This window comes from Bos indicus x Bos taurus, chromosome 26 (assembly GCF_003369695.1).
Source record: "Bos indicus x Bos taurus breed Angus x Brahman F1 hybrid chromosome 26, Bos_hybrid_MaternalHap_v2.0, whole genome shotgun sequence".
NCBI lineage: Eukaryota > Metazoa > Chordata > Mammalia > Artiodactyla > Bovidae > Bos > Bos indicus x Bos taurus.
In genome coordinates, this window is record NC_040101.1 from 420,817 (window position 1) to 440,330 (window position 19,514).

The 19,514-nt window shown below is 58.7% G+C and overlaps 2 protein-coding genes and 1 pseudogene across 5 annotated transcripts in view; 1 reads left to right on the forward strand and 2 right to left on the reverse strand.

Annotated features, from left to right (window-relative positions):
* On the reverse strand, window positions 1–1,331 carry UTF1 (undifferentiated embryonic cell transcription factor 1). Its single transcript, XM_027529266.1, has 2 exons — window positions 767–1,331; window positions 1–601 (listed from the first exon to the last, which is right to left on the reverse strand). Exons 1-2 carry the CDS (start codon window positions 1,329–1,331, stop codon window positions 117–119), a joined length of 1,050 nt encoding a protein of 349 aa, XP_027385067.1. The 3' UTR covers window positions 1–116.
* A 2,051-nt stretch (window positions 1,332–3,382) lies between these two features.
* On the forward strand, window positions 3,383–4,009 carry LOC113884558 (annotated as a pseudogene).
* Window positions 4,010–8,634: 4,625 nt separating this feature from the next.
* Window positions 8,635–19,514, reverse strand: part of KNDC1 (kinase non-catalytic C-lobe domain containing 1) — a 54,646-nt gene continuing 43,766 nt past the window's right edge. For 2 of the 4 annotated variants that reach the window (XM_027528893.1, XM_027528894.1), the window contains 9 exons: window positions 18,880–19,027; window positions 18,632–18,811; window positions 17,964–18,170; window positions 17,611–17,693; window positions 17,247–17,397; window positions 12,820–12,942; window positions 12,689–12,748; window positions 11,864–12,021; window positions 9,560–10,266 (listed from right to left, as the gene is read on the reverse strand). In XM_027528893.1, coding sequence (XP_027384694.1) covers window positions 10,035–10,266; window positions 11,864–12,021; window positions 12,689–12,748; window positions 12,820–12,942; window positions 17,247–17,397; window positions 17,611–17,693; window positions 17,964–18,170; window positions 18,632–18,811; window positions 18,880–19,027 — 1,342 coding nt within the window. In that variant the 3' untranslated portion in view covers window positions 9,560–10,034. Of the gene's footprint in view, window positions 10,267–11,863; window positions 12,022–12,688; window positions 12,749–12,819; window positions 12,943–17,246; window positions 17,398–17,610; window positions 17,694–17,963; window positions 18,171–18,631; window positions 18,812–18,879; window positions 19,028–19,514 lie in introns of those variants that run through there. The other 2 variants (XM_027528892.1, XM_027528895.1) reach the window with 2 other exon arrangements.

Below are 19,514 nucleotides of genomic sequence, written 5' to 3' on the forward strand. Positions count from 1 at the left end.
AGAAAAAGCAATCTTTTTATTGAGCATACCTAGGTTTGGTTGGGGGAGGGGGGCAGCAAGGAGGGTCAGGGCTGAGGGGGCGGCCCTCCGGCGCGGGGACCGCGGAGAGACAGGCCTCAGGGGCGCGGGTCGGCTAGGACACCTCGCTCGGCCGCGGCGCTGCCCAGGATGAAGCCCACGGCCAGGGACACGGTCTGGTCGAAGGAGCCGCGCAGCTGCTCCACGTGCTGGTTCAGGGTCAGCAGCTGGTCACGCAGCGGGCCCAGGATGGACACGATGTCGCCGAGGTGCCCCAGGGTCTGCAGGAGGGCGGCGTTCAGAGACGGCGGCGCGGGCTGCTGGGGCGCGTGGTCCTCCAGGCGGGCGGGCGGCGAGTCGGGGTCTTCCCGGGCGGGGCCCGGGGACGGCGGTGGCGGGGAGCCAGGGGCGCGGAAGGACTCGGGCTCTTCGGGGCGGACAGGCGCGGGCGTGAAGGTGCTGGGGGCCGTCGGGGAGCCGGGCGCGTGGGGCGCGTCCGCAGACTTGGGCGGGGACGGGCTGAACCTGAGTGTCCACGCGGGATCCGAGTCGAGCTCTCGGGACGCGGGCAGCGGTGGGGCGCCTGGAACGCGGAGCCGCCGGTTGCCGGGGGCGCGCGCGCCCCCCTTTCTCCGTCTGGGGCGCCCCCGCACCCCACCCCCGCCCCTCCGTCTGAGGGGCTCTCCCCACAGCCCGCTCCCCGCGCTCTTCGTCTGGGGCGCGCCCTCCCCCACCCCAGCCCACCTACCCGGCTCGGCGGGCGCGGCGGAGGCCGGCCGGCGGCCGCGCGGGGGTCGTCCGGGCCCGGGGGAGCGGCGGCGTCCGCGCCTGCGCCCGTTGTCGCCCAGGAGGCCCATAAGCTGGCGGATCTGCGCGTCGAAGGGCCCTGGCGGCTGGCCGTGCGCGTCGCGGACCTTGTCCTTGAGGAACTTGTAGCGGCGGCGGCACTGCGCGGGGGTGCGCCGCACCTGCTGGCGGGCCAGCGCGGCCGACACGCGGCGGTAGGTGGGCAGCGCCTGGCGGCGGTCCAGCAGGAGCGCGCGCCACACGGCGGGCTGCAGTAGCGTGCCCAGCAGCAGCTCCGTCTCGTGCGCGCTCCAGGGCGTGCGCTGAGCCGAGCCCGGGGACACGGGCGAGCCGGGGGACGCGGGCGAGCCTGGGGGTGCGGGGGTTGTGGGAGCCGCCAGCGCGCCGGGCGAGGCGGGCCTCCGGGGCGGGGTCTCCGGGGCGCCCCCCGCCAGCCGCGGCTCGGGGTCCGGGCTGGCGGGCGATGGCGGCTCGGGCGGGGGCGGCCGCCGCGGCCGCAGCAGCATCCCGGGGCCGGCGGGGTCGAGGCCGAGGCCCGGGAGAAGCCTCCAGTTGGCGCTCGGAAGACCCTGCACGCCCGCCCTGCTCGAAGCCGGCGCGGAAGCCCCGCCGGGTCTACGCGGCCCTCCCCCTGCCCCGCCCCGCCCCGCCCCGCCCCGCGCGCCAAGTTCAACCCGACCGCGGCAACGCCTGGTCTCCGGGCCAGTCTTTGGGTTCCTGGGTCTCGAGCTCTTGGAGTAAGGCTCTGCCCCCGCCCGCCTACCGCGAAAGCGCCCGCCCAACCTCCTTGTCTGTACTTCTTAAACCGCTGGATCAAGTCCAAACGAACATGGCAATGTGTGTCGGGCGCGCAAGGGTCCGTCCGTGTTTACGCATGTGCGGTGCCCTTTCACCCCTGTGTAGAGGAAGCCGTGGAACATTCTGGTTCCAAAGGCTCCTTTTTCCTTTGGTGCACCCTTGCTTGCTTGCTTGCTAAGTCGCTTCAGTCGTGTCCGACTCTGTGCGACCCCATAGACGGCAGCCCACCAGGCTCCGCGTCCCTGGGATTCTCCAGGCAAGAACACTGGAGTGGGTTGCCACTTCCTTGTCTTGGTGCACCCTAGCTATTCCTAAATGTAAACATGTTCTGGTTCTCCCAGCCCCCCTGCGGTTTCAGTTTGCGGAGGCGGTAGTGTTCATCGCTATCTGCTGGACCTGATGGAGAGCTAGGCCATTGGTCAAACTTCGTGTCGTAATTTACACACACTGCACATGAAGGGACTTTCTTATTCTGATGCAGAATGGCCACCGCCAACATTGTGTTTACTAGTGTTAAACCTTACCCCTGAGATACTAAGGGTAAGAGAAAGGTGCCCAAAGTTACAGCTTCTGCTCAGCCGTCTAGAAGTCCTAGCCAGAGGATAAACCAACAAAAAGGTGTGGAAAGTATGGAGATAGCCAAGGAAGAAGTGATACAGTGCTCCTTGCACATAATATGGTGGTACACGTGGAAAGTGCAGAATCTACAGGCACAGAACTAATGAGCTTTGCAAGGTCATTGAATATAAAAATGAAGAAAAGTCAATTGTATTTCTGTATACTAACTACAGTAGTTTTATAAAACTCCTGTTGTTCAGTTGCTAAGTCTTGTGCCACTCTTTTGAGACCCCATGCAGTGCAATACACCAGGCCTCCCTGTTCTTCACTATGTCCCGGATCTTGCTCAAACTCCCGTCCACTGAGTGCATGATGCCTCCAACATCTCATCCTCCGTCCTCCCCTTCTCCTGCCCTCAGTCTTTCCCAGCGTCACGGTCTTTTCCAGTGAGTTGGTGCTTCACATCAGGTGGCCAAAGTATTGCAGCTTCACCTTCAGCATTAGTCCTTCCAATGAATATTTAGGATTGATTTCCTTTCAGATTGACTGGTTTGATCTCTTTGCCATCGACGGGACCCTCGAGGCTTCTCCAGTACCACAGTTTGAAAGCATCAGTTGTTAGGCGCTCAGCCTTCTTTATGGTCCAACTCTCACATCCATACCTGACTACCGGAAAATTGATAGCTTTGACTAGACAAACCTTTGTTGGCAATGTGATGTCTCTGCTTTTTAATATGCTGTCTAGGTTTGTCAAAGCTTTTCTCCCAAGGAACAAGCATTTTTAAATTTCATGGCTGCAGTCACCATCTGCAGTGATTTTGGAGCCCAAGAAATTAAAAGCTGCAACTGTTTCTACTTTTCCCCCATCTGTTAACCATGAAGTGATGGGACCGGATGCTGTGATCTTAGTTTTTTTAAATGTTGAAATTTAAACCAGCTTTTTCAATCTCCTCTTTAACCCTCAAGAGGCTCTTTAGTTCCTCTTCGCTTTCTGCCATTAAACTGGTATCGTCTGCATATCCAACATCGATATTCTCCCAGCAGTCTTGATTCCAGCTTGTGATTCATCCAGCTTGGCATTTCCCATGATGTGTTCTGCATAGAAGTTCAGTAAGCCAGTTGACATAAGCATACAGCCTTGACGTACTTCTTTCCCAATCTGGAACCGTCCATTGTCCTATGTCTGGTTCTGACTGTTGCTTCTTGACCTGCATACAGGTTTCTCAGAGGCAGAGTTGTCTAGTATTTCCATCTCTTTAAGAATTTTCCAGCTCTTTCTTGACTCCATCTTCGCAGTAACGGCAGTGGTGTCTGTGATCTAGTTGCCAACATGCAGCTCTTTGCGCCCAGGAGCTACACACTCGAGGTGACCGACCAGGAGACCATTGCCTAGATCATGGCTCAGGTAGCCTCGTTGGAGGGCATCCCTCCAGAAAGTCAAGTTCTGCTCGTAGCAGGCACACCCCCCAGAGGATGAAACTACCCTGGGCCAGTTTGGGGTGGAGGCTCTGAGCACTCCGGAAATAGTTGGCTGCATGCTTGGAGGTAAAGCCCATGGTTCCCAGGCCCATGCTAGGAAAGCCAGAGGTCAGACTCCCAAGGTGGTCAAACAGGAGAAAAAGAAGACAGGCTGGATCGAGAGGCACATGCTGTACAACCAGCGCTTTGCCAGTGTTGTGCCCACCTTTGGCAAGAAGAAGGGCCCCAGTGCCAACTCTTCAGTCCTTTGTAATCTTGACTTTCTCTAATAAAGCTGCTTAGCCCAATCCAAAAAATAAAATTTCCACAGTTTGTTGTGATCCACACAGTCAAAGGCTTTTGGGTAGTCAATGAGGCAGAAGTAGATGTTTTTCAGAAATTCTCTTGCTTTTTCTTTGATCTGGTGGATGTTGGCTTTTTGATCTCTGGTTTCTCTGCCTTTTCTAAATCCAGCTTGTACATCTGGAAGTTCCTAGTTCATGTTCTGTTGAAGCCTACCTTGAAGGATTTTGAGCATTGCCTTGCTAGCATGTGAAAGGACTGCGATTGTACAGTAGTTTGAACATTCTTTGGCATTGCCTTTCTTGGGGGTTGGAATGAAAAGTGACCCTTTCCAGTCCTGTGGCCATTGCTGAGTTTTCCAAATTTGCTGGCATATTGAGTGCAGCACTTTAACAGCATCATCTTTTAGAATTTGAAATAGCTCAGCTCGAATTCCATCACCTCCATTAGCTTTGTTTGTAGTGATGTTTCCTAGGGCCCACTTGACTTTCACACTCCAAGATGCCTTGCTCTAGATGAGTGATCACACCATCGCGGTTATCCGGGTCCTTAAGACCTTTCTTGTACAGATTTTTGGTGTATTCTTGCCACGTCTTCTTAGTATCCTCTGCTTCTGTTAGGTCCTTGCTGTTTCTGTCCTTTATTGAGCCCATCTTTGCCTGAAATGTTCCCTTGGTATCCTCAATTTTCTTGACGAGATCTCTGCTGCTGCTGCTGCTGCTAAGTCACTTCAGTTGTGTCCAACTCTGTGTGACCCCATAGACGGCAGCCCACCAGGCTCCCCCGTCCCTGGGATTCTCCAGGCAAGATCACTGGAGTGGGTTGCCATTTCCTTCTCCAATGCATGAAAGTGGAAAGTGAAAGTGGGAAGTCACTTGGTCGTGTCCGACTCTCAGCGACCCCTTGGACTGCAGCCCACCAGGCTCCTCCGTCCCTGGGATTCTCCAGGCAAGCGTACTGGAGTGGGGTGCCATTCGTTCCCATTCTGTTGTTTTCCTCTATTTCTTTGCATTGATCACTGAGGAAGGCTTTCTTACCTCTCCTTGCTATTCTCTGGAACTCTGCATTCAGTTGGATATATCTTTCCCTTTCTTCTTTGCCTTTCACTTCTCTTTTCTCAGCTGTTTGTAAAGCCTCCTCAGACAACCACTTTGCCTTCTTGCATTTCTTTTTCTTGGGAGTGGTTTTGGTCACCGCCTTCTGTACAATGTTACGAATCTCTGTCCATAGTTCTTCAGGCACTTTGTCTACACCGGATCTAACCCCTTGGATCTTTGTCACCTGCACTGTATAATCATAAGGGGTTTGATTTAGGTCACAGCTAAATGGTCTAGTGGTTTCCCCTACTTTCTTCAATTTAAACCTGAATTTTGCAATAAACAGCTCCTGATCTGAGCCACAGTCAGCTCCAAATCTTGTTTTTGCTGAGCCTCTCCATCTTCAGCTGCAAAGAACAGCATCAATCTGATTTCAGTGCTGACCATCTGGAGATTTCCATGCACAGCATCGCCTCTCGTGTTGAAAGAGGGTGTTCGCCATGATCATGTATTCTTGGCAAAACTCTGTTGCCTGCTTCATTCCGTACTCCAAGGCCAAACGTGCCTGTTATTGCAGATACCTTTTGACTTCCTACTTGTGCACTCTAATCCCCTATGGTGGAAAGGACGTTTTGTTTGGTGTTAGTTCTAGAAGGTCTTGTAGGTCTTCATAGAACTGTTTGACTTCAGCTTCTTCTGCATTAGTGGTCGGGGCATACACTGGGATTACTGTGATATTGAATGGTTTGCCTTGGAAACAAACTGAGATCATTCTGTCATTTTTGAGACTGCACCCGAGCACTGCATTTTGGATTCTTAATTGACTCTGAGGGCTACTCCAGTTCTTCTAAGGGATTCTTCTCATGGTAAATAAAATGGTCATCTGAATTAAATTCTCCCTTTGGTGTCCATTTTGATTCTTAGACTCCTTCAGTTCAGTCCAGTCGCTCAGTCGTGTCCGACTCTTTGCGACCCCATGAATCACAGCACGCCAGGCCTCCCTGTCCATCACCAACTCCCGGAGTTCACCCAGACTCACGTCCATCGAGTCGGTGATGCCATCCAGCCATCTCATCCTCTGTCGTCCCCTTCTCCTCCTGCCCCCAATCCCTCCCAGCATCAGAGTCTTTTCCAATGAGTCAACTCTTCGCATGAGGTGGCCAAAGTACTGGAGTTTCAGCTCTAGCATCATTCCTTCCAAAGAAATCCCAGGGCTGATCTCCTTCAGAATGGACTGGTTGGATCTCCTTGCAGTCCAAGGCACTCTCAAGAGTCTTCTCCAACACCACAGTTCAAAAGCATCAATTCTTCAGCACTCAGCTTTCTTCACAGTCCAACTCTCACATCCATACATGACCATTGGAAAAACCATAGCCTTGACTAGATGGACCTTTGTTGGCAAAGTACTATCTCTGCTTTTCAATATGCTGTCTAGGTTGGTCATAACTTTCCTTCCAAGGAGCAAGCATCTTTTAATTTCATGGCTGCAGTCACCATCTGCAGTGATTTTGGACCCCCCAAAAATAAAGTCTGACACTGTTTCCACTGTTTGCCCATCTATCTGCCATGAAGTGATGGGTCCAGATGCCATGATCTTTGTTTTCTGAATGTTGAGCTTTAAGCCAACTTTTCACTCTCCTCTTTCACTTTCATCAAGAGGCTTTTTAGTTCCTCTTCGCTTTCTGCCATAAGGGTGGTGTCATCTGCATATCTGAGGTTATTGATATTTCTCCCGGCAATCTTGATTCCAGCTTGTGCTTTTTCCAGCCCAGCGTTTCTCATGATGTATTCTGCATATAAGTTAAATAAGCAGGGTGACAATATACAGCCTTGACATACTCCTTTTCCTATTTGGAACCAGTCTGTTGTTCCATGTCCAGTTCTAACTGTTGCTGCCTGACCTGCATATAGGTTTCTCAAGAGGCAGGTGAGGTGGTCTGGTATTCCCATCTCTTGAAGAATTTTCCACAGTTTATTGTGATCCGCACAGTCAATGGCTTTGGCATAGTCAATAAAGCAGAAATAGATGTTTTTCTGGAACTCTTGCTATTTTGATGATCCAGCAGATGTTGGCAATTTGATCTCTGGTTCCTCTGCCTTTTCTAAAACCAGCTTGAACATCTGGAAGTTCACGGTTCACATATTGCTGAAGCCTGGCTTGGAGAATTTTGAGCATTACTTTACTAGCGTGTGAGATGAGTGCAATTGTGCAGTAGTTTGAGCATTCTTTGGCATTGCCTTTTTTACACTCCTTGGTGTGGGATAATTCTAAGTCTGCACTCGGGTTATACAGACGGCACAGAGTGCCTGGTGTCTTTCTCGGCCGTGGAACTTTGGCAAAGCTGAGAAGTCGGTGGTTGCACAATCCTGCTGTCTACACTGCAGTGTGGCAGGCTGTCTGCTCACACCCGTCGTGTGCTCCAGCTGCGTTTAGTTAGCCTGTGCTCTCAGTCTGCCCCCGTGGTCCTCTCCAGGTCTTTTTCCCCACGTACTTGCCACTTGGAGACTGGTGGGTACTTTGAGGCTTGCCCCTCAATTTGGGTTTGTCTAGTGTCGTCTCATGATTAGACCAGGGCTCGGGGGCCTGGGATGAGAGCCCAGAAGTGATGTGCCATCTGCTTAGTGTGACCCTCCTCTGCAGTTAGGGTGAAGCCTGCGTCTCCCCACTGTGAGGGCACCCTCCTCCTGTCCTGCCCCACAGGGTGGCCAGCCGCACCTCCCGGGGCAGGTTCCCCTTGGTTATTCCTGTCACTCATCAGCTGTCCTCTGACGCCGGTAAGGACTCAGACTTTGAGCCTCCTCCTGGCCCACAGCCCATCACTGTCACGCGTGGGGCGCACGCGGTCGGCTCTGGCTGTGGGAGCAGCTCTTTCCCTCTTGTCCTGTGTCTTTCTGACGTGATCTGCCTCTATCCCCTTCCCCCCGTTAGCTCCTGACTCATCTGCTATACTTTCCCCACCCCAGCCCTGGAATCAGCCATTCAGCTGTTTCCTTTTTTTTTGGAGACCTGAATGTTAATCTGGAAACCAAGATTTGGGGTGTCAGTGCTTTAGGGGCTGTGGTTTGGGGGGCATTTCTGCTCCCCAGGGGACGTTTGGTGATGTCTGGAGAGTTGTGGGTTGTCACAGCTGCTGGGGGAGGGGGGGCGGCGGCGGCGATGCTGCTGTCATGTGGAGGGCAGACCCCAGAGATACCAAGAAGACCCCCAGGCTCTGGCGGCCCCACAGCAGAGAGACCCTCACCCTGCGGTGCCTGCCAGTCCTGAACCACAGCAGCAGGACCCTTCCTGGTGGTGACAGGCCCGGGGCACCCCTCAGTCCCCCCACGAGGACAAGCTGGCTGTCTGACCTGTGGGCTGTGGGCAAGGTCTGGGTGGCCGGGCCCTGGGATGGTGGCAGGGTTTATGGTGGGCAGGCTGGGGCTGTGGTGCCCAGAGGCCTCCATGGGCGGTGACTGTGGAAGGCCGGCCATCTCCTCCGGAGGCAGCTTGCAGGCCCCAGGGTGTGGGGCTCGGTCCTGGGGCCGCCTTGCCCCCAGCTTGTCACCCAGGATCATTGCTGCCCGCCCTCACGAGCAGCCCTGGAGACGTCGTCGTGGCTGTGGGGAGCCTCCGTGACCTGCAGGGCGGACAAAGCGCAGGAACCGTGGGCAGCCGTCTTGGTAGAAACGGCTTTATTAGAAACTGGAGTGCACGAGAGCGACATGCAGACGGGCGCGTGGCGGCCGAGGCGGCCGCTCCCGGGGCACAGCCGGTCCGGCTGGAGTGTGTGTTCACGCGGCCTCTGAGCTTGCTGAGTTCAGTGCTGAAAACCCAGGAGTTCATCTGCAGAACCGAATTCTCACATGAAAGCCATGTTAGGGCCAGGCGTGCCGCACGCCTCTCGTATTTCACGTATGCAGGAGCGAGGTGTTGGGAATGAATATATGTGGGAAAACACCCTGACGTTAGAAATTCAGCGTTTTATCAGGTAATGGTTTCCTTGAAATACCACTAGCTGGTTGCGCCAAAGAATCACTAATCCTAAAACTCAGAAGAATCGCGGGTCTCGCGGCGATTTGCAACGTAAGGACGCGGGTGCCTGGGACGGTCCGGTCCTGGCCTCCCTGCTGCGGGTGTGTGAGGCCTCGCCTGGTCCCCAAGCCGCCGGCCAGCGCGTCCTGCCCACGCTGGGCAAGGCAACACCAGCAGGCCGGTGGAAACAGCCCTGAGGAGTGCTCAGTGCCCCCGAGGCGGCAGGCGCCTCTCCTCAAAGCACAGTGGCAGCCAGCCGTGGGAGGCGGGCATGGCTGTGTGTGTGGCATGCATGGGTGCTGAAGGCGTCCGGGACCACCCCCAGGCGCCCCACTCAGCGGGGTTGCGGAGGGGCCGCGGAGGCTGTCTTGGCCTTGGAGCTGCCGTCCGAGTCCTGCGCCCCTGGATGCGGGCCTCGGCACAGGGAAACCCGCCCCACAGGGCAGTGCTCTCAGTGGCGGGCGGCGGGCACCGGGGCCATGGGGCACGGGGAGCGGCCGGGGGGAGCTGCGAGGCACTGGCGGGCAGCAGGAGGCTGGCTGGGGTGAAGGCTGTGAGGCTCAGGCACCCCCACCCCCAGGGCAGGGCGAGCAGCCAGCGCTCGGGGCAGAGGGCGGGATGCCTGGCGGGGTGCCTGGGATGTGAGCCCAGGGCTGGGCTGCGGTCCCCGGAAGCCTCAGGGCTTCACGTGGAAGGTTCCAGAACCCTTGGAATCTGTCGTTAGCAGGGGGACCAGGGGTCCGTCGTGGCAGACACAGGCAGACTCACGCAGACACTGCTCGGGGGCACCCGGGTTACAGGCCGAGGGGTGCGGGGCTCTGGGGGCAGGCTGGGCGGAAGCCGTTCGTCTCTGAGAAACATAATGAGCGTTCGGGGGTTCGGCTCCTGGGAGCCTACTCACCCCGGTCTGGTTTACATCTTACATCTTTAAATTTTACAGTCAGCCTGCTGGTGCCGTCTCCGGGGCCGCGTCTGAGCCCGCGCTCCCGTCCGACCCTCCTGCACCGCGGGGGTCCCCGCCCACCCCCCGCCTGCCGCCTCCGCTACTGGAACGTGGCCCTCATCCTCCGCAGCTTGTCCTGGATCTTCCGGGAGTGCTTCTCGCTGGCTGCCTGCCGGGGGCCCGCCCCGCTGTCCGCCGCCAGCACAGCGATGTCGGCCCCGCTGAAGCGGGCGATTCTCTGCTTGAGCTGGGACTGCAGCTTGGGGTCGGGGGCGAACGTGTAGGGGTTCTCCTGGAACGCGTGGACCTGGCTCGCCACCTTGGCGATGTTTCTGTGTCGGGAAGAAATGGGACATGAGTTTGCACTCGTCTCAGGGGCGGTGTCGCAGCTGGTGGGCACTGGCCAGTCCCAGCCCGGCCGCATCAGAGTTCAGACCGCGAGGGGCCAGTCTGCTGTTCAATCCCAGGCCAGACCTCGTTTCAGGGCCCAGGCGTGTTCATCCACCTGCCCTGCGTCTGTCCATCCCTCCCTCCGTCCATCCGTCCACCTTTCACTCCACAAACGTTGACTGGAGATGTGCTGTGTGAGGCCCGGTCAGTGCTGAAATCCCCACGATAAGGAAGTGTGAGGCAGCCCAAGGCGGCAGACGAGCGCACGCGAGTTAGTCCATCTGGGCGGGTTAGGTGCTCTGCGCTTTGCCCCAGCCCCGTTCACTGACGTGGCGCCCAGGGAACCGGCCACGCGGGGAGCCAGCCTTTGCCTCCCAGAGCTGGGCGTCAGGCGGCGGCCGGCACTCCGGGGGGCATCATCCTCTGAGCTGCGGGCCTCGGTTCTGCCCGGGGAGGCTGTGGACTCCCCAGACACATGTGCCCACCCTGGCTTTGGGTGAAGACATGGTGCATTCCATGTGAATGCCTCCGTTGTTAATGAGGAGACAGGTGTGCAAACACACGCACCCGTGAACCGCGTCAGGAGGAGCACACGCACCCGGAGCCTGGCCAGGCCCTTTCTGGGCCGTGGCCTTCCCTCACTGCCCGCTGCCCCTCTGATCGCCATGGGCCTCTGGCAGTAAGTGTGCCTTGTGGAAACAGTGTCATCTCTAAACTACCGTTTTCATTGACTGAAGCGGTCTCGCAGGCACAGCTGGCAACGGTGGGCTCCGTGCCCCCTGGGCCCTGCTCACAAAGCGAGGCTGCTGTCCTTGACCCCAGGGAGGCTGGACCAGCCTCCACCTGACTGCAGTGTGACAGTGCACGCGGGCGGGGCGGGGAGGACGGAGCTGTGGGTGGGGGTGCTCCTGGCAGACGGGCTGGCCCTGAGCTGGAGGCAGCGTGGGCCTGGGGCGCTGCGGGGGGGCGGATGTGGCCGGGAGCCCCTGAAGAGGCTGGCCTGGGCCTGGGTGCGGAGGGGACCAGCGCCACACAGGCTGAAGTGGGCACAGTGACCCTCTTTGGGGGTGTCTGAGTCGCTGGTGGGGTCACGGTGAAGGTGGTTGCAAACTGTGCCCAGTCTGTGCCTCCTGGTGGGTCCCCAGGGGTGCTGGCAGCTGAAGGGGCGGGGCCTGACCAGGGGCCCTCCTAGGTCAGCCCCAGGGCGGGGGTCCGACAGGAGAGCAGAGGCGGAACAGAGGGAAGAGGCAGCTTCGGGGGCCGGGGGGCGGCTGCACAGAGGTGGGGCTCAGGGTGTGCCTGCTCTCCCAACAGAAGGGAGGTCACAACGACCTTCGACCTTGGGGCGGTGTCTGGGGCCATGGATGCCAGCAGTGTGGGAAATGTTTATCCCGCGTTTGTGGAGAAGGAGGCAGCTGGGGGTCACCTGGAGGGAGCTTGTGGCAGCCTGGGCTGGGTGGGGGCATCTGATCCAGGCCTCAGAGGAATAGGAGGGATGGGGAGACCCCTCACCTGCTCGCTCGCCTGCGGGCCCCTCACCTGAGCTTGCTCCACCTGTGCGCCCCGTTGGTCATGGTGAAGCCTCCCGTCTCCAGCTGCTGTATGTGCATGGCCAGCAGGCGGGCTGAGGGCAGGGTGGGCTGGGCCCTGAGGCGCCGTCCTTCCATCAGACACAGGCTGTCACTCTTCAGGAAGACCTGGGGCCCAGACGGGCGTGGGGTGAGCAGGGGCGAGGGGGCATCCCTGGTGCATAGCAGGGCCGGCCAGTGCCAGTCAGTGCCTGGGGCGCCACACCCCAATTTGCCATCCAATTCAAAGTGCCCCTTGGCTCCCGGGCTGGGGGTCCAGGCTCTGCAGCGTGTGGGCACAGGAGGAACACTGACCCCCCAGAAAGACATGCACTTCCTGCTGCTGAGGTGCTGGTTCCAGAAGCGCGCCGAGGGACCCCCACCCTAATCAGACTGAGCGCCGGCTGACCAGCGGCAGGCCCCCGGGTCTGCGGTCAGCTGAGGACACATGGGAGCCCTGCCACTGGCAGAGCTGGGCCTGGGCTGGACGCAGGCTGCCCCTGGCACCTCGGCCCGCCAGCCAGAGGCTGTGTCCTCGCCGACCGTCTCTCAAGGGGAAGCCAGGAGGAGGTGGGCTTCGGACACCTGCACCCCCAGCGGGAGTCATACCCACGAGGCACAGTTGGCAGGCAGAGCTCCTGGAGCGCCCGCCCCTGCCTCCTCTGCCTGGGGGATGGGGAGGCCGTGCCCGGTCCTGGGGGGCCGTAAGGCAGACGGCCAGGCAACCCATCCCGCCACCTGTCACCCGCCGCCCCTGGGGGGACGCGAGCTCCTGGGAGCTCACGCACACCGGTACCTCCACAGCTTTCAGCTCCTCCATCACCTCCGCTATCTTCGCGGGCAGAATTCTCCAGGCCTAGAGTAAAAGCGCAGGTGAAACCCCCTGGCCCCGTGGGGGCCCCCTGCCCGGCCACGCGGGGGACTCACCGCGCACTGGCGCACGGCCGCGTGCTCCAGGCCGCCCAGAATCTGCATGGCCGTGGCGAAGTTCCTCTGCTCATAGCAAGACTTCGCAATCAGCAGAAACTTGGAGAGCAGGTTCACCTGCAGCTGAAATTGGAGAATGAGACACTAGCATTCTGAGCTCCAAGGGTCGCAGGGCAGGGTCGGTGTCGGGGTGGGCGGAGCGGGCGGCCCAGAGGGACAGGCACAGAGGCAGGCCAGTGCTCACTGTCCCCTGGACAAACCTCAGCTCAGGACAGACGGGGACAGCAGGGCACGCCCGTCCGGGAGGGGGGCCCACAGGGAGCCACGGCAGTGTCTCCTCTGCCCGGCAGGTGGGACGGGGTTGTGGTGCCTGCTTCCACGGGGTCGCTGGTCCGCAGGGCAGAGCGCTGGGTCGGCTGGGAACCCCCAGCACCGCCCCCCACCCCCGAGGGAGTCTCTGCCCATGGCCCAGTGCACGGCCCCTCAGTCAGTGCTTGGATTTCACACGATTCTGGTGACCCCTCATTTCAGAAGTGCCGCACCCTGCGGACCGTCGCCACAGCCAGCACCGTCCTTCCGGGGGGACACCACCTGCGACCCCACCGCACACCCTGCTGCTGCGCTGCGCCGGCGCCTGGTCCCACGACAGCCCGGGTCACTGCACGTGGCCACTGCACGTGGCCGCCCCCTGCCTGGCATGGGAACAGTTACACGCCTACTTCTCCGTTGACGTCTTTTTTCTTCACAGGTCTGGACAGACGCAAAGCAGGAGCTCCCCAGCCAGTGCCGGCAGAGCTGCCCCACACGGGGGCCGGCCTCGGACGCTGGGGTCTCGTGGCGTTCTCCTCGGGCGGCCGGCCTCTCTCCCGCCCCCAGGCTCAGCACTGTGGCCTGTGTCCCCGGCTGTCCCGACGCGGGGCTGAGTGACACGCCCCGGCATGGGCGGTGGGCTGCAGGGTTGGTCCGCTCGCCGTCGGTGGACACGGGGCGGCCTCCTCATCTCAGCTGTTGTGTCCTGTGCCTGCTTCCACAGGGTTGCTGGTCCGCAGGGTAGAGCACTGGGTCAGCTGGGAACCCCCAGCACCTCCCCCCACCCCACTGCTGAAGCCAGAGGCCTCACTTCCCTCTGTTCCTACCGTTACTCGTCTAAAACAAGGGCTTCCCTGGTGGCTTTGCTGGTGAAGAATCTGCCTGCGATGCAGGAGACCTGGGCTCAGTTCCTGGGTTGGGAAGATCCCCTGGAGAAGGGAAAGGCTGCCCACTCCAGTATTCTGGCCTGGAGGAGTCCATGGACTGTGCAGCTCCCGGGGTCGCAGAGAGGCGGACGCGACCGAGCGGCTCCCACTGTCAGACGTGCCACGCTGCTTCCCTTTGTCTGTGCCTCTGTTCTCCCGCGTCCCCAGGGATGGGATCTGAACGGGATGCGCTGCCACCTCTGAGGGCTTTTGTTCAGTTCAGTTCAGTCGCTCAGTCGTGTCCTCTTTGCGACCCCATGGACCACAGCACGCCAGGCCTCCATGTCCATCACCAACTCCTGAAGCTTGCACAAACTCATGTCCATCGAGGCGGTGATGCCATCCAGCCATCTCATCCTCTGTCGTCCCCTTCTCCTCCTGCCCCCAATCCCTCCCAGCATCAGGGTCTTTTCCAGTGAGTCAGCTCTTTGCATCAGGTGGCCAAAGGATTGCAGTTTCAGCTTCAGCATCTGTCCTACCAGTGAATACCCAGGATGGATCTCCTGTAGGATAGACTGCTTGGATCTAAGAGTCTTCTCCAACACCACAGTTCAAAAGCATCAATTCTTCGGCGCTCAGCTTTCCAACTGTCACATCCATACATGACTGCTGGAAAAACCATAGCCTTGACTAGAGGGACCTTTGTTGACAAAGTAATGTCTCTGCTTTTTAATATGTTGTCTAGGTTGGTCATAACTTTCCTTCCAAGCAGTAAGCGTCTTTTAATTTCATGGCTGCAGTCACCATCTGCAGTGATTTTGGACCCCAAAAAATAAAGTCTGACACTGTTTCCCCATCTATTTCCCATGAAGTGATGGGACCAGATGCCATGATCTTAGTTTTCTGAATGTTGAGCTTTAAGCCAACTTTTTCACTCCCCTCTCACTTTCATCAAGAAGCTTTTTAGTTCCTCTTCGCTTTCTGCCATAAGGGCGGTATCATCTGCATATCTGAGGTTATTGATATTTCTCCTGGCAATCTCGATTCCAGCTTGTGCTTCCTCCAGCCCAGCGTTTCTCGTGATGCACTCTGCATATAAGTTAAATAAGCAGGGTGACAATATACAGCCTTGACGTACTCCTTTTCCTATTTGGAACCAGTCTGTTGTTCCATGTCCAGTTCTAACTGTTGCTTCCTGACCTGCATACAGGTTTCTCAAGAGGCAGATCAGGTGGTCTGGTATTCCCATCTCTTGAAGAATTTTCCACAGTTTATTGTGATCCACACAGTCAAAGGCTTTGGCATAGTCAATAAAGCAGAAATAGATGTTTCTCTGGAACTCTCTTGCTTTTTCCATGATCCAGCGAATGTTGGCAATTTGATCTCTGGTTCCTCTGCCTTTTCTAAAACCAGCTTGAACATCTGGAAGTTCACAGTTCACATACTGTTGAAGGCTGGCTTGGAGAATTTTGAGCACTCCTTTGCTAGTGTGTGATGAGTGCAATTGTGCAGTAGTTTGAGCATTCTTTGGCATTGCCTTTGAGATTGGAATGAACACTGACCTTTTCCAGTCCTGTGGCCACTGCTGAGTTTTCGAAATTTGCTGACAGATTGAGGGCAGCACTTTCACAGCATCATCTTCAGGATTTGAAATAGCTCAACTGGAATTCCATCACCTCCACTAGCTTTGTTCATAGTGATGCTTCCTAAGGACCACTTGACTTCACATTCCAGGATGTCGGGCTCTAGGTCAGTGACCACACCACCCTGATTATCTGGGTCATGAAGATCTTTTGTGTGTGTGTGTAGTTCTGTGTATTCTTACCACCTCTTCTTAGTATCTTCTGCTTCTGTCAGGTCCATACTATTTTTCTCCTTTATTGAACCCATCTTTGCATGAAATGTTCCCTTGGTATCTCTAATTTTCTTGAAGAGATCTCTAGTCTTTCCCATTCTATTGTTTTCCTCTATTTCTTTGCACTGATCACTGAGGAAGGCTTTCTTATCTCTCCTTGCTCTTGTTTGGAACTCTGCATTCAGGTGGATATATCTTTCCTTTTTTCCTTTGCTTTTCGCTTCTTTTCTTTTCACAGCTATTTGTAAGGTCTCCTCAGACAGCCATTTTGCATTTCTTTTTCTTGAGGATGGTTTTGATCACCGCCTCCTGTACAATGTCATGAACCTCTGTCCATAGTTCATAAGGCACTCCATCTATCAGATCTAGTCTGTTAAATCTATTTCGCACTTCCACTGTATGATCATAAGGGGTTTGATTTAGGTCATACCTGAATGGTCTAGAGGTTTTCCTACTTTCTTCAATTTAAGTCTGAATTTGGCAATAAGGAGTTCATGGTCCGAGGCACAGTCAGCTCCCAGTCTTGTTTTTGCTGACTGTATAAAGCTTCTCCATCTTTGGTTGCAAAGAACATAATCAATCTGATTTCAGTGTTGACCATCTGGTGAGGTCCGTGTGTAGAGTCTTCCTGTGACATCCTCTGGCTCAGCTTTTGAGTTTTGACCATTTTCTGAGAGCAGAGTTTGCGTGTCGAAGTCCGTCTCCGGTGGTTCTGATGGCCAGCAAGCCACACGCAGCTCGGTGACCGTGTGTGTTTCAGACTCGATCAGCACGTCCACCCAGGGCGCGCTCTCCCTCGTCCCCACCCCACGCTGTCCCTGCAGACGTCACACCGCCCCGCGAACAGCCCTCCCTGCATCCTCCACTCACAGCAACATTGGCGCTGGCCCCTGACCGCCACCCCGGGTGGGGCTGGAGACGGCTCTGGCCTGCACCCGGGGCACCGATGCCCCCCCACATCCCCCCAAAGCGCTTGGAGGCCCGTGTGACGCCTCTGACGGGGTGAGCGGAAAGTTGCAGGTTGCTGTCGCTCAAGAGGACATCGAGGATTGGTGCAGACGGGGGCGAGAACAGGCTCCCGGTGCCCACGTCCTGGCACAAGTGAGGAGGGGTCAGTCTGTCAGCTAATAAACCTCTGAAGTTGGAAGATTCTCCCTGAAAGGGGAAAGACTGGGGAACTCTGGGTGTTGGTGGGCCTTGGGGCTTCCTCATCGGTGGGGGGGTGGAGGCCAGGGAACCGTGGGGGCCCTGCCTTGAGTGCCCCTCATGCTTGCCTACTCCAGGGGCTTCAGCTTGGGATGCCTCTGTGCACCCCCAGCAGAGGTGCTCGCCCAGGGAGGTGCCCTCACCGCTGGCACCCACGACCCTGTGCTGGGGCCAGAGCCTTGGGCACCGACCTTGGAGGTGTGGCTGGTCACGATCTCGGCGGCCACCCAGGTGCTGACGTCGTCCGCGCTTCTTAAAAGCTGTAGCAGGTATTTGTCCTGGATGTAGTTGGGCAGAAATAAGCTGCAGGGTTTGGCTGACAGAGACTCAGAGGAGCTGGCCCTACAAGAGACGCAGGCGCGGGTCCAGCATGTCCCAGCCAGGACAAGGCAGTGCTTGGGGCCCCGAGGAGGGGGTTGGTGTCCAGCTCGGAACCCCAAGGCATTGCCCGTCAGCCAGAGTGTCCGGAAAGGCATTTCCACCCGGTGGAAATAGCCAGGTGGAGCCCTCAAGCCCCTCGGCCACCCCAGGGCCCCCAGCTCCGCGGACACTCACCTGGGGACCGCTGCACTCTGGTCCGTGACGCCCAGGGCCCGCGAGTTTAAGAAGTGGACAGGGTGGCACTTCTGAAACAGCTCCTGCCAGGGACGAGGACACAGGGAAAGCAGCGCCCTGTCTCGGGGCTGGGGCTCTGGGAGGGGCTCTCCACGCCCACCCAGCAGCGGCAGGGGGTGGGCGGCCGCTGGGTCCCTGTCCCTGCCGTCGCCTGCCGGGTGACGGGGCCCAGATCGGCGGGGGCTGGGAAAGGGCACCTGGGGGCTGACTGCCTGCCCAGTTCTAGCAGGAAGGGCCCTGGGCAGGGCAGGGCAGGGCGCCCCCCGCAGGCCGTGTGGGCCTGGCATCCCCACCTGCTGGAGCAGCGTCAGCTGGCTGAAGAGCTGCTGGGTGCTGTACTCGGTCAGGAAGTAGGGCCCCTTCTCGCCGGCCTTGGTGTAGGGCCCGTAGAAGTCCTCCAGGAAGCAGGGCTTGGGCAGGGCCGACGCAATGCTGTACTGGCGCTCCTTGTGGTGGGGCAGCGCCAGCCCGTTGCCCCGGGAGAGTCGCCAGGGGAAGCTCTGCAGGGCGGGTCCCTCCGGTCAGGGCGGCCTGGGCAGCCGGCGGCCGGGAGCCCCCAGCCTGGCTCAGCTAGAGCTGCAGGGCAGAGCCCTGCCTCCCGCCCACAGCCACACTGACCCCAGGATTTCAGCGATTCCCCCGCAGACGGAGCTGTGCGGTTTGGTGCTACCTGCGTCATGGTGAGGCCCCCCGAGACCCTGCCCCATTCCCGGCCACATCCCAGCCTGCCCTTGGCCCTAGGGTCAGGGCGAAGGGGCGGTCTGAGCCCCTGGCCGGCCCTCTGTTGTCCGGGGCTGTGGCAGGCAGTGCCTGCCTCACAGGGCTGCTGCCCTGGAGCTGCAGGACGGAGTGTGCGCGCCCACCTCTGCCTGTCTGCTTGTATAGAGGCATGCACATGCGTCTGTGAGTGTCGCCACGCCGGGCGCGGGACTGCTGCCCATCTTCCCGGGAGAGGCCGCACCTTCCGGGAGACGGCGTCCTCCGAGAGCCTCTTACACAGGGCATTGAGGGGCCTGGCGTCCTCCTCCACGTCCTTGGGGTCCTCCAGGTCTGTACCACGTAGGGTGCCCTCAGCCCGCCGCTCGCTGCCCACCTCCAGCAGGCCCAGCAGGTGCTCCGCGGAGCCGTCCAGGGGCAGGATCTGGGCAGAAGCACGTGGGGTCACCTACCGCCTCCTGGGGGGTGCATCCCCCCCGCCCCCCGCCTCACCTGGGAGGAGAGGTAATCCTGGAGCCTCCCCAGGAGCCCGGCGTTCCTCACGAAGTCCACGGCGTAGCAGTCCTCCAGCCAGGCCTGCAGGAGGCAGACGCTCCGCCTGTAGATCTTGGTGAAGGTGGAGGTGGGCTCCTGGTGGGCCCTGGAGGCAGAGGAGGCCTGAGCCGGGCAGGGCCCCCTGTGCCATCCCCAGACGGGACGGGGTGGGGGAGCGTGGCCCTCTCTTTAGGGGGCACCTAAGCCTTGCCCCACGCTGCCCGCCCGCCTGGGCAGGAGAGGGGCCGCTGCAGCCACCGCCCCCTCCAGCCTGCCCCGAGGTTGGGAAGGCGTCCAGAGCGGTGGGGTGGGCTGCGCGGGTGGAGGAGACGGGGACAGGGCCTCTGTGAGTCCCCTCCCAGGGCGCCCAGCCTGAGCTTGTGCGGGAGTCTGGGGGCAAGGACAGGCCAGCTCAGAGAGGGCGAGAGCATGCTCAGCACTGCCCACCACGCCCCCCTGTGCTGACCCTGCCTGCCGGCTGAGGCCCTTGGGATCCCCTGTACATCCCCTAGTCCACGGGGGTCCCACCTTCCTTGCCCCCACCCTGCTTCTCCCCATCGTGGGCATCAGTGGCTGCTCCTGGCCCATCTGCA